This window comes from Tilletiopsis washingtonensis (assembly GCF_003144115.1).
Source record: "Tilletiopsis washingtonensis strain MCA 4186 unplaced genomic scaffold FA09scaffold_25, whole genome shotgun sequence".
Classification (NCBI taxonomy): domain Eukaryota; kingdom Fungi; phylum Basidiomycota; class Exobasidiomycetes; order Entylomatales; genus Tilletiopsis; species Tilletiopsis washingtonensis.
In genome coordinates, this window is record NW_020312022.1 from 194756 (window position 1) to 207392 (window position 12637).

Below are 12637 nucleotides of genomic sequence, written 5' to 3' on the forward strand. Positions count from 1 at the left end.
GCCTGCCCCGCGCCCAGCTCGCCCCGCGCCCAGCTCGTCTCGCGCCCAGCTCGTCTCGCGCCCAGCTCGCCTACTCACACATGACGCCCGCAGCCCCAGCAATGTGCGTCCAGACCTTCTCGTTGAGCTGCTCGAAATAGTCCTCGTCAAAAGCAGCCGAGTGGAGCCAGAAGACGGGACGCTTCTTGTTGCGCGGGCGCCGGATGGGCCCAGCAGCGGGGCGGGCGCGAGGGCCCGCAAGGTCGCGCGGCGTCCAGATGCCGACGTAGTTCCGGGCGTACTCGTCCCACTGGGTGTTGGTGAGGAGGGACATGGGGGAAGAAGCGACGGACGAGCGCGTGTGACGTGGCGGCGATGGCGATGAAGAAGGAGGAGGGAGCGGGCGCCGGGCACGCTGGCAAAGCAAGCCGCGCGCGCGCTTGCGAGGCGGTTGTGCGCGCCGCTGCAGGCCGCCTGCCCCGCGCCTGCCCCGCGCCTGCCCCGCGCGCGCGCCGTGCCTTGCCGTGCCTGGCGTCGGAAGTCGGGTAACGCGCCGCATCGCTGCCGCGCCGCGCCGCCGCGCGCGTGGCCGGGCGAGGCGGCGTCAGGCACGCCGCAGACGCGCGTCTCAAGCACGCCTGCGGCGCCGCGGCGCAGCCAGGCGGCAGGCGGCTGCGCACTGGGACGCAGCTGCGTTGGCGCGCCTCGGCCGTGAGGAGCAGCGCAGCGGCGAGGGGCGCGCCTCTGCACCGACGGTGGTGCGCGGCTGAGCGCGCCCCCGACCGTCTGCCGCGCTGCTGCGTGCTTGCGCCGGCATGAAGGGCCCCAGGCGCGCTCGAGAGACTGACGCAAATTGAGCACAACGCTCGGGTGGGCATCAAAAACGGAGCTTTGTAAAAGAGCAAACCAGAGTCAGCGTGTGGCATGTGGAAAGCGCGGCGATGCGGGCACACAAGACGGTTGCGTCTGAGACAGGTGTGCACGATGCGCCCGCGCTCGTGTACTCAACATCGGCTCCAACAGAACAGCCATCTTCAAAGATGATGCTGCAAGTATCACTCACCTGACGCACAGCAGCAGCCTTGAGCAGCAGCCTTGTACATCTATGCACCGCTGGCCGGTGGTAAAGGACAGCAGAGGTGACGCGCGGAGTCAGGCTGGCCACCGGCACCGGTGGCGCCGATGGCCACAGCGCAGAGTGCTAGCTCATGCCTAAAGATGATGGGCTGATGTGGAACGGGTCTGGCTCGGCAGACGGTTCCGAGGTGGGCAGAAGTGGAGATGGGTGCAGGGGGCAAGCTCCAAGACGCAGCACAAGCGCTGCTAGCATCAGGCAGTGCGACGTGCTGTGCTTGAAGTCACGTGAGCAATTTTTCAGCTCAGAGGGCCATAGATCGAGAACATTTCGCGTGAAGCTCAGTCCAAGCTCGAGGCGGGCCGCATCACCCCCTGGATGACCACATCAATCTGCCCTGGACGACCACATCAATCTGCCCTGTTCAATAAAGTGTGCAGCGTAGTGGACGGGCCGTTGCTGAGATGCTGATTGTTCGGCTGTGGGAGCATGCGTGAAAGGCGCAGCCATAGATGAGCAGAGGAGTTGCACCAACGTCCCTCGCGATCTCGGCAGATGAAGCGGCGCTTTTCCAGCGCTCAAATGTTTATTGCCAATATGCAGTTGAACCTGAATGGCGAGCTTGAGTGCTCCCGCGCCAAAGACACGGCACAGCGACCTCTGTGGCTGTTGACATGCCGCCGCCCTCATCAGCTTGCGGCGACCACAGCAGCCGGCAGGTTTGCCTCCTGAGCCAGATTGCTGCGCATCGCACGCCACTGAATCGAAGCTGAAGCACTTAACAGCCGGGTGTGCGCTTCCGTCGCGATCGTCGATGCTCGATCCCTCACGATCAACGGTGCTTGCACCGGTCGGTAAATGAGCAGGCGCAGCTGAAGAAGACGCAACAGCGGGGTCAACGCTTGTCTATAAAAGCCAGACTCTTGCGCAGCAGCTCTGTTCCCATCACGACCTCCAAGATGTCTTCCCCTTCGACGCCCGTCATCCGCACCGTGAGTAGTAACCAGACGACCCTTTGCGTGCCACCGCTCACCAGCCTCAGTTTGACGCGGAGCCTCTGGGAGTTCTTTTCGCGCCGGGCATCCTCGGTCAAGTCCAGATCGCTGCCGAGGCTCACGTCCCGGCCACGCTTGCCCACATCGACGTGCTGCGCGTCGTACGCAACGCGCTTTCGGGCGCTATGGTGCAAATTGGCGACCGTGTCTTCGAGCTTGCGCTTGACGCGGACAAGGAGTACTTCAATGCCAAAGATCCCAAGAGCCGCTACTGGCGCAGTTGTCAGGCCGCAGCCGATGAGCGCGCAGCAGGCAGAGTGCCCCTTGTTCCCGCAGTCGACATTCTGGAGGTGAGCGCGTTGCAAAGCCTGTAGAAGACGCTTGCTCACCCGCCCGCACTGCTCAAGCGCACGTTTAGGTTCACCGAGCGCTATGACTGCTCGGCTCCTGTTCTTGCCGTGCACCTTTCCGTCACCACGTTTGCGCCGGCCGGCAGCAACCAGGTGCTTGCGGCCGAAGCCGCGTGCAACGCCGTCATCGACTACCGACGTGCTGTGCGCAGCGAGATCGCCCGTCTTCGCGATGCCGAAAACGGCCAGACCCAGTAGGGCTCAACGCACGCCTGGCCAGCGTTGCACCATCGTCTCTCGTCGGTGTCTTGCCGTCGTCTCATGTCGTCTCTCGCCGGTGTCTTGCCGTCGTCTCATGCCGCTTTCGCGGGCCGCCGATGCCTTGCTCTTGATCTGTGACTGCTCTTAACGACCTCTCCTACCACGTTTCCACTGCCGCGAATCAACTTTTTGACTCTATTCACATCCGTTTGCCCGTGTGAAGAGGAGCCACTCGTCGACACAGACGCATGGCGAGCCTGTGGCTGTGTCGAAAATGGAGAAGTGGCGTGCGAGGATGTCGCGCACGCTCGCGTCGCGCACCGTGGTATCCGGTAGAGACCCTTGACGCACCCATGAGAGGACAGCATCAATCGGCAGCGTGTTCCAGAACTCGAGCTGCAGACCACCGGCCCACAGCACGGCAAGCAGCAGAGCTGTGCCGAGACGCCCGCTGCTGTGCACGAAGGCGGCGAGCTTCGTGGCGACGCGGAATTGGCGCACGGTAAACCCGAGCCGCGTGAGAAGGGGCTTCGAGTCCCATCGCTGGTCGATGGACGCCGCGGGCTCGCCTGACGGCGTGTCGCTCGGCCGTCCAGCGCGTGCGATCCTTGTTGCCGAGCACCACCAGACCGAGCAAGACCATGACGGCGTGGAGGCTGCTGGCAAGCGCCCCGCGAGTGCCAACAGACGCGGCGCTGTGCTGGAATGCGCGGTCTTGCGGGACATCAAGCTCGGCACGATGAGCCATGTCGGCTAGCGCCTCGTGGGTCCGAATCATGCGGTGCAGCATGACGTCGGCCTGAACTTCGGTGACGTCGTGCGGGCTTGCTGCGGCGGTCTCGGTCGGCGGCTTGCGCACGCCGCCTGCGATGCCCATCATGCGGACGATGGCATGCACAGCCCTGCGCGTGCCGCTGTCCTCGATGCACGCCAGTCGCGGGTCGTCTGAGAGGATCATTCATGCGCGCCGCGCACGAGGTCGCACGCGAGGTGGAGCAGCGCGCCAGGGCGCGTCGCGTGTGCTTCCAACTATGACGACCCCTTCTTGCTGCCGCTTCTCGTCGATGTCGTGCGCGCCCGTTTGATACGTGTGCCTCACAGCGGGGAAGGTGTTCCGTCACCTATCTTTGTTGCCTATGCGCATGCTCGAGTGAAGAATTTGCCGAGTCATGGGTGCGTGAAGGCTTCGGGGTCCGCCGCCGCGCGGGATCACGTGTGGGAGGGCGAAGAATCGAGCGATTCTTGATCCATGAATCGCCCGATTCTTCGGTCATGAATCGCTTGATTCTTCGGTCATGAACCGGTCAATTCTTCGATCAAAAATCGCTCGATTCATGGATGCTCGTTCTGCCAGCAGCGCGGCCTCGGGCGTGTGCGCGCTCGGGCGGCTCGAGCGCGCACACGCCGCTTCTCGGGCCCCGCTTGCTCGGCTGCTGTTCCATGCCGCTGCGACGCCAGGGGGTTGCACCGTGTTGCGTTCACAGCCCATGCCATTGCTGCTGTGCACGAGGCATGCAAAGGATGTGGCTGCAAGCCGCAAGCGTCTGGAAGCTTGGCAGGTTGTTTCCCACGCGAGCAGTAGATTGCGGCGCGCCGCGCGCACGCAGCAGACCGCGGCGCGCCGCGCCCATGCGCAGTCGTCAGGATACCCCCTTACGTACACGCGCCACGAGCCTTGACTCTTCGTTGCTGGGCGCAGAGGCTTGCAAACCTCATTGAGAACATTAAATAAACGCAACTCTTGCGGTTTGTGTGCTCTCTCTGTGCAAGAATGCGCACGCGGCCACGAATGCACGTTCGGCAGGTTTGCAGGGCCGGTGCGTACGCAGCTTCTGTGACGTGTGACCACCACAGATTACCTGCTTCCCACGCTGACATGCTGTCAATATTATAGTATTCATTGTCACAGCGGCGGATCGTTGTAAATATTGCCCGTGGACGGCGCCGAAAGTAAGGAGACGCTTCATCTTGAGGTTACCGCTGCTACTCCGTGCGGCGACGACGAGCAGGCGGCACGTTCTCGGCGCCCTCGGCCGGCGGCAAGGGCGCTATGCGCTGACGCTCTCCGAGCGCAGACACGGTGTTGACGTCGAGCTCTCCGAGCGGTGGACGATGGAAGAACTGCACGAGCCTGAGGGCTCAGCAGACGCGCATGGCACCCACGCCGGCGAACTCACGGCGCTGTAGTCCAGTAGCACAAGGAAGTCGTGGGTGAAAGCCGCGAGTGTGAGGCGGTCGACCTGCCCGTCGTCACAATCCCACAGTACCCAAATGCCGCACTCAGGGCACTCCTGGCCGGCTGTGTTGCACACGTGCTCGAGCGTGCTCGGCACGATGTGCGACGGCCAGCCGCGCCAGGCGACGGCGGCTCTGGCATGCCAGTACTGCTCGGCCGCTAATGTCCGCTGCTCAGCGCCGCCGCACGGGCTCAGACCCGGCCGCACTCACGGATGCACGCGCGCATCTGCGGATCATACGCCCAGACATGGGCAAAGATGTCCTCGATGAGTTTGCTCGCGTCGTCTAGCGGAAGCGCGACGAAGCGAGGCGGAAGCTCAGGGCAAGGAAGCATGTCGTGCCAGTCTTCGTACGACAGCAGCCACGGGCCGAGCCGAGAGGACATGTTGCCGGTGATGTGGTGTGGAAGCATGCAGCAGCGTTCCCCAGCAGGGAACAGAAGACGAGCGGCGCTTGTACGGCGCTCCCAGGCCAGCATCAATATGTCCCTGCCCCACACGAGCGGTCAAGGCAATCAACGGAGCGGCCGTGGCGATTAATGAACCGGCCTGTGCCCCATCTATCCTCAGGGGAACGCCGGCGGCAAAACATAGCGCAGTTCTGCACTTGATTGACGGCCCGTGAGACGGAAGTGCCCGCCGGCGCGAGACGGAAGTGCCCGCTGGCGCGACCGCGCCGGACCGCTCCTGCGCATCGCCTCCTGCTCTCTCCACATGCAATCGCGCCTCAGACAATCTCGCGCCTCAGGCAATCTTGTCCATTCACGCACGCACTTCATCGACCACGTTGGTCCAACTGCCCTGCAGATCGAGGAGACTGCGGCCAAGTGCCCTGCAGATCGAGGAGACTGCGGCGCCAGAGGCTGCGGCGCCACAGGCAAAACCGCTGCAACACCAGCGAACTGTGCCTCGTCTCTCTCCACCACATCAACTCTGCATCATGCCCGTCTGGCAAGACCTCGAGCAGGGGCACGTCGTGGACTGGTACCACTTTGGTACGTCCTGGACCGGCCGCGTCGACATCGACCGCCTCTACGTCGTCAACGGCGGCCGCGGCGAGGAGAGTCTTCTTCGTCGCCTGCACACGATGCTGCTGTCGCAGCACAACATGTGTGAGTTTGCGCATGCGTCGCCAGCTCTGTGTCCGCAGCTGACTCGATGCGTCAGGGCCCGTCCACGTCCTTCTCGAGAACGTCGAGCAGCTGGGCTGGCCGCCTGGCGTCTTCATCGAGACGGTCAACGGCACGGACCACGCGTGCCACAGGTGCGCCCAAGTGTCGTGCTGGACCGTCACCATCTGCGATGGCGCGCTCTTCTACCCGTCGCTCTGCGCATTTTTTGCCTCGATTCGAGACGCTTGTGGTAAGCGGGCCGCTGCCTGCAGCCGTGCGTGCGCTCACGCCGTCGCAGATGCTCGCCGTGCAGCGCCATCAAGAGGCACGTCTCGCCGCGCACTACGCACGCTTCCTGGCCGACGGCGCGCCTGTGCTGGAGTTTGAAGTCACGGCTGCGGACGTGCCTGCCCTGCAGCAGTTCCTCACCCTGTTCGGCCTTGCTCGTCGCCTGCAGGCCCCACGCACCGCCGACGAGAGTGCCGCGACGGAGCTCGACGCCTAGCTCTCACACTTCAATCATACTAGTGATCATTGATTGCTGCCGCTTCTTGCGCCTGTTGTCACCTCTCGCTGCGTGTCTCGCCTTCAAGTTCTGTCGTCACTCGCTGCCTGAGAGCTACGCTTGCTGCGACGCAGCTCAGGCGAGCTCTGGCCGATCGTGCGGCCGCGCCCGCGGCCCTGCGTGCGCACCATTTGCCGTGGCGGCTGCTCATCCTCCTGCGGCAGCGAGTCGTGCGGTCGCTTGGGCGAGCCGCCAGAGGGCAGCGAGTCCGCGCTGCGGCTAGCAAGAGAGCTGTGCGCGTCGCCGAGGCGAAGAGCTGTCATGTGCTTGACCGGCTGAGAGGCAACAGTCAGCGGCGCGCTCAATGCAGCCGATGCAACTCACACTGCCCAGTTCGCTGCCTGATGCGGCGTCTACGGCTGACGCCTCGCTTTCGTGCAAAGTGTCGCCAACCGCGCCGCCGCTGTGATCGTCGCTGTCCGAGGTGTCCGGCGCCTGGTGACGATGGATCGGCATTCTCTGAGGCAGGCACGCCGTGAGCTTGAATTCACGGGCGTCGCAAGCGTGCTCACATCCTGCGGGCTCTGGCTCAACAGGCTTGTCACGCTCATGACGCTGCTTGCGGCTGGCCGGGGATTGCCCTGGGCGCCGCTGCCTGCGAAACGCGCGTCAGGCAGCGGCGAAGGGACCTGAGGAGGCGCGTGGCGGTGGCCCTGAGGCAGGCTGCTTGAGCGGGCCGGTGGCTGCGGCACACGCGACACGAGGCCGGGCGGCGGCTTGGGTCGGGACTTGGCGGTGGCTCTCGCCGGTGTTGACGTCTTGCACCGCAACACGTCAGCTCGTTCGTGCTGGTGCCTTGGCGGCGCACTCACCTGAACGAGATCAAACTGGCTCGGGCCCGAGCCAGACATGGCGGCTCCCATGGCGGCTCCCTCCTCCTCTTCCGAGCTGTCCCCCACCTCAAAGCCAGACGTGTTCGGTGGCGCGCTCGCATCGAGGATCTGCTTGCGATTGACCTTGTCGCCCAGCTTGCGCCACGCATCCAGATTAGCGGCACTGGCAAGCTTGACCCACCAGTCCAATGCGGCCGGAAGGTCCTTGAGCGTGATCTCGTCTCGTAGAACGCCAAACTGGAAGTGATCACCCGCCGCAGTGTGGACGATGACTCGAGGCTTGATGCTGTCGCATGTTGTGTAAGGCAAGTGGAGATTGCCCGTCACTTCTGCGCTGCCGGGGTCCTCTTGCAGAACGAGAAGCGGAGTGTGGACATACTCGCTGTAAAAGGGACCGAGCGCATTGCCGTCAAAGTGTAGCTCTGTCTCGAGCCAAAAGCAGAATGGCCCGCACTTCGGGCACGTCGACTTGACCGCCTCAGTCAGCATGAATGGGGCCACGTCGCTCTTGCCCGCCGGAAAGAGCACGCCGAATCGTCCGGGCTCTTCCAGGAGCGCCTTGTGAAGTGCGACTCGGCGCTCCCGACCGGCGATGGCCACGTCGATGTCGTCGAGGGTGGCATCGGGCTCGCACGCCGAGTAGCCACACCAGCCATCACCCGGCACCGTGATGAAGTCTTTGAGAAGAGTCCGCAGGTCACTGGTCCAGCGAGCGGTGTTGTCGACGACCGTGTCGAGGACTTGGCCGGAGAGATGGACCTTGTTGGCGTCCTGCGCGAGTCGCATTGCATGCACGTCGTTCTTGAGCGCCGGTTCGAGATTGAATAAACAGTTGCACTCCGTTGCACACCGAATGGAGCGATCGAAGTAGCGCTTGTTGAGCTCGTCGCGCCGGGCCTGGGGGCCTTTTGATCGCTCGCGTGCCCGCAGCGGCTCCTGCTTGTCCTCGCTTGGCGACTCGCGGGACTGAGGCTCTTGCGGTGCTGAGGCGCGCTTCGACACCTTTGACAGGCGCTTGCGCGGGCTCGAGCGTCCGCGGCCGCTCTGCATCATCTGCACGGCCGACACGAACATGCGAGATTTGGATGCCGGCTGCTCAGCGTCGCCACGCTGCGAAGTGTCGGGGCGCTGCGCTGCGCCGCTGGACGCCGGCTCCGAGTCGCCGCTGAACATGTCCACACCGTCCGCACTGGCCTCGCGGCTCTGCTCGCTGGCACTGCGCATGTGCGTGTCGGCCGAGGACGCGGCGCGGCGACTGCCGCTGTCGCTGGGCGAGCGCGACGGCAAACGAGCCTGGCCGTCGGCGCCTGTCTTGCGCCCGGCCCTAGTGTCCTGCGACGTGCCCGCATCTTTCTTGCCCTCCGCGGCGCCCTTGCTTTCTCCCGCCTGCGCGCCCTTGTTCCTCGCCACCTTGCCGTCTGCCTGCAACGCAAAGCCTTCGATCTCGAGCGCCCGCACCTGGTTGTCGAGCCTGCGCTTGATCTCGGCGGCGACTTCCTGGTACGCCTTGACCTCGGCCAGGTACTGCAGGGCCACGTTAGCCATGGCTCAGCCGCAAGAGAGAACTGAACGCACCGTCTGCGTCCGTGTGCGAGCCTCCTCGGCGTCGTCGTTAGCGATGCGCTGCATGACGCGCGCCCGCCCAAAGTCGACCAAATGCTGGCGCAGGGCCTTGTCGCGGTCATGCTGCTTGATGCCGTTGATGAACTTGCGCAGCTCCGTGCGGTGCGACGGCTTGGCGGGCCAGTTGCTGGGCGCCGGCCTAGCTTCGAGCGCCGCCTTGCCGCGGGCATACGTTCTCTCGCTGCTCGCAGTTTCGCGGCGCCACGCAACCTCGGCGGCACGTCCGATTGCTTCGAGATGCACCTGAGACACATCGTCTGTGCAGCCGTCGAGCATCGCCTGCATCGCCCTCGCCTCCTCGTCCTGGACCTGGTCGGTTCTGAGCTCGCGCGTGGCTGCCTCCTGACTCGGCTCTGCTAGCTCATCGCCCTCCTCATCATCACCACTGCTCTCGGAGACGTCGTCGTGCGCACATGCGCGGCGGTAGCGACGATGAATCTTGCGCGCAGTCTGCCTTGCCTCGGCTCGGTCGGAGTTCTTCACCGTCGCCAGCTTTCTGTACGCCATGATTGCGTGGTGGACGGCGTCGGCAGTCAGGTGCTTCTCCAAAGCCTCGGCGATCGATCGGAATGGCGGCAGCTGGTCGAGGCCCGGGACGAGGATCTTCTCGATCGCCTGCTGCAGAAAGTTCTGAAACGACAGATCGTCGTAGCTCTTCGAGGCGGCGCCTGCGCACAGCGTCCAGAACGAGTGGTCGTCCTGGTATGTGCCGACCGGCTTGGACAGCGTCGCCTTTGTCTTGACAAACAGCGACATGCAGTCGGCCAGCGACGAGTCCGCCTTGATGGTGATCTTCTTGCTACGCGTGGTAGCAGTTGCGAGGCCCTCGGCAATCTCCTGCTCCATCTCAGCACTGCACTCCATCTGCGCGTCGTCGAGCAGCGACCGCGGCTCCTCGCCCTCCTCTGTCTCGTCGCCCTCCTCTTCCTCAACGCCCATGTCGTCGTCGGTGACCAAATCGATGCGCGCACGCCCGTATCTGGCGGGCAGCTTGGAGGGAGCGATCGTGGGCAGCGACTGCACATTCTTCATCGGCTCGAACGCGGCCACCGCCTCGCCGTCCGTCATGCCGAGCCGCTCTGGTTGCGGTTCGGGTGCGCCCGCGACGAGCAGGGCGGGAGGACCGAAGCTGTTGATGATCATCAGCGCGTCTGCGCTGTGCCGACAGCGATCGCTGGGCGAGCGCGTCTGCCCGTCGGTGAGCTGGTCGCTGTAGGCGCGCAGTGCGAGTTGAAGTGACGCATACGTGACGGGTGCGTGCGCCGGAGGCGCTGCAGTAGAGCTTGCGGCCACAACGAGCGCCTCGATGGTCTCGGGCGGCAGCAGTTCGAGCCAATCGACCACCTGCTTTGCCAGCTTGTCCGCCTCCTCGCGCGATGCCCAGCGCGTTGGGGCTTGGGCCACGACGCCCTGACGCTGAATGAGCTCGCCGAGGACGCGCAGCAGCGCCTCGGGCGTGGGCGGCTCACGGCGTGCGGCTGAAGAGACTGCCTTGAGGCACTTCATGATGCGACAAAGCGTGCCGCTGTTGAAGAAGGCGTCGCGGTCGGGCTCGACGAGCAGGCACAGGGCGTAGGCGTCGTGCTCGCCCTCGGCCTCTTGTCCCTGCCCGGACGCAGCGCGAGCCTGCAGTGCTACAAGGCTGCTGCGCAGGCGCTTGGCCGGCGAGAACATGTCCGTCGTGATGACGTGCAGTGGGCGTGACATTGTCGTCCGAGGTGTGGTGTGCGGGCGGGACGGTTGGGGCTGCGCCGGCGCGGGAGTGCACTCTACATCGCGCCACGATGCGCGTCGCGCGGCGTTTGACCTTCCTCTCACGGCCTGCCTGCCTCTTCCAGCGAAACTGCCGCAGCAGGCACCCAAACTCAAGCCTCTTCCTCTGATGCCGGCCTGCCGTGCTTGCGTTGCGCGGCTTGCGCAGCTGCGCAGCGGCGCTGCTGAGCATGCAAGCGCGGCGCCACGCCTAGACCCCCCTCCAGCCCGCGGCGCGCATCCTCCTGCCCCACCACCATCATGGGCTACACGGCCGGCCAGTTCACGGGCCACAAGGGCCTGGCAGCCGCCTGCGTGGGCGGCGCCGAGGTGCCTCGCCACGACCCTCCTCTCCACAACGCGCACCGCGGCGAGCAGCCTGCACTCGAGCACGCGCGTGCCATTGCCGGCAACCTCTCGCTCCTCCTCGTTGATGCGACACCAATTGCCTTCTCCATGGCTGCCCGTGCGGCCGACATTGCACCTGCAGCCACCACCGAGCACAGCCTGGCGCTCCGGGTGCGCACGCTCGTGCGCCAGGAGCTCGAGCGCCTCGACGGCGTCGCACAGCACATGGGCGCCCGCGTCGTCTTCTGCTGGGACGGGCCGAGCGTCGCGGACCTCAAGCGGGACCGGACAAGCGAGCGCATGCGCCAGCGCAAGCTCAACTCGCGGCAATGGCACGCAGAGGCCAGCCGCTCGCGCCCGCGCGAGCACGTCCTGGCCCGCCACGCCGGCGAGGCTGCGATGCACGCCCTCGGCGAGCTCTACGCGCCCCAGGGCATCGACGCGCTCCTCAACAGCCTCGGCCAGCAACGCGTGAGGAGCGCCGCAGCACTCACCAGCGGCCGCTGCGTGCACGTCGTCGCCGACGACGAGGCGGACTGCCTCATTGCGCAGCTCGCTGTGCGCCACGGGCACGGCGAGTCGACGGCGGTGCTCTCCAACGACTCGGACATGCTCGTGCACGCCTGCGACGAGGACTCGTACCGCTGGGTGGTGCGCCCGGCACCCGTCACCGTCAAGCCGGCGGAGAACTACGGGCTGGCGGCGCCGCTCTTCCACCACCAGCACCTGTTCGACCGCACCCTGCTCGGCACTGTGCTCAAGCGCCGCTTCAGCGCCATGTTCCCGCCGGCATTCGACCCGGTCGCCTACCTCGTCTTTGTCGCCACGGGCAAGACCGACTACGGCAACGGCTTCCACGGCGTTGGCGCCATGGGCCTCGCCAAGGACGGCCGCATCCGCCGCGCGTGCAGCCAGGCCGTCGGCGCCACGGTGGCCTTGCGTGCGACCGATGCCGTGCGCCGCTTGGGCGCAGCCGTCGGCGCATCGGCCGAGAACGTCGTCAAGGTGCAGTGCATCGTGGCCGTGTACGCCACCGGGCGGCACACGGCCTGCACCGCGCGCAGCACCGTCATGGCCGAGGCAGAGAGTCGTGCGCGCAGCTTTGGCTACCGCAAGGGCGCCGCCTTCGTCGACTACCGCGTGGGCGTCAGCAAGGTGCACCAGCCGGTTGTGCCTGTGCTCCGCACCGTGCGCCAAGGGCACGTCGTCGGCGAGGAGCTCGACTTCAAGCGCCAGGTCTCTCGCTCCGTACTCTCGCACGCCGTCGAGGTGCTCGTGCCGCGCTCGCAGATTGATGCGCCGCACACGCATCTGACGCCCGACAAGCCTGCGCCGCTTCCGGTCTGGGACGAGGACAAGAACATTGGCAAGAGGATCAGAAAGGCGAGCAAGGCGGCCAAGCACAGCTCCTCCAAGACGCAGCGGCGCGCATCAAAGCGCAACGCCTCGCCTACGTCGGAGCTTACGTTCGACGAGCACGTCTTTGACAAGTGGGACTCGAGCGACG

The 12637-nt window shown here is 65.4% G+C and overlaps 4 protein-coding genes across 4 annotated transcripts in view; 1 reads left to right on the forward strand and 3 right to left on the reverse strand.

The window, feature by feature from the left end:
• FA09DRAFT_158210 (hypothetical protein) overlaps nt 1-578 on the reverse strand; it is a 1363-nt gene extending 785 nt beyond the window's left edge. The window contains exon 1 of the mRNA XM_025739222.1: nt 79-578. Coding sequence (XP_025595317.1) covers nt 79-538 — 460 coding nt within the window. The 5' untranslated portion in view covers nt 539-578. The remainder of the gene's footprint in view (nt 1-78) is intronic.
• Nucleotides 579-2013: 1435 nt separating this feature from the next.
• On the forward strand, nt 2014-3417 carry FA09DRAFT_347255 (hypothetical protein; the record flags this gene model as incomplete). Its single annotated transcript, XM_025744800.1, has 4 exons — nt 2014-2046; nt 2091-2399; nt 2457-2653; nt 3078-3417. The coding sequence occupies 4 exons, from the start codon at nt 2014-2016 to the stop codon at nt 3415-3417; spliced, it is 879 nt and encodes a 292-aa protein (XP_025595318.1).
• Nucleotides 3418-4643: 1226 nt separating this feature from the next.
• Nucleotides 4644-5283, reverse strand: FA09DRAFT_326788 (hypothetical protein; the record flags this gene model as incomplete). The annotated part of the gene is made up of 3 exons (XM_025741226.1): nt 4644-4781; nt 4838-5065; nt 5095-5283. 3 exons carry the CDS (start codon nt 5281-5283, stop codon nt 4644-4646), a joined length of 555 nt encoding a protein of 184 aa, XP_025595319.1.
• Nucleotides 5284-6597: 1314 nt separating this feature from the next.
• FA09DRAFT_326789 (hypothetical protein) lies at nt 6598-10536 on the reverse strand (the record flags this gene model as incomplete). Its single annotated transcript, XM_025741227.1, has 5 exons — nt 6598-6849; nt 6899-7054; nt 7087-7332; nt 7387-8931; nt 8983-10536. The coding sequence occupies 5 exons, from the start codon at nt 10534-10536 to the stop codon at nt 6598-6600; spliced, it is 3753 nt and encodes a 1250-aa protein (XP_025595320.1).
• Between the last annotated feature and the right edge of the window lie 2101 nt (nt 10537-12637).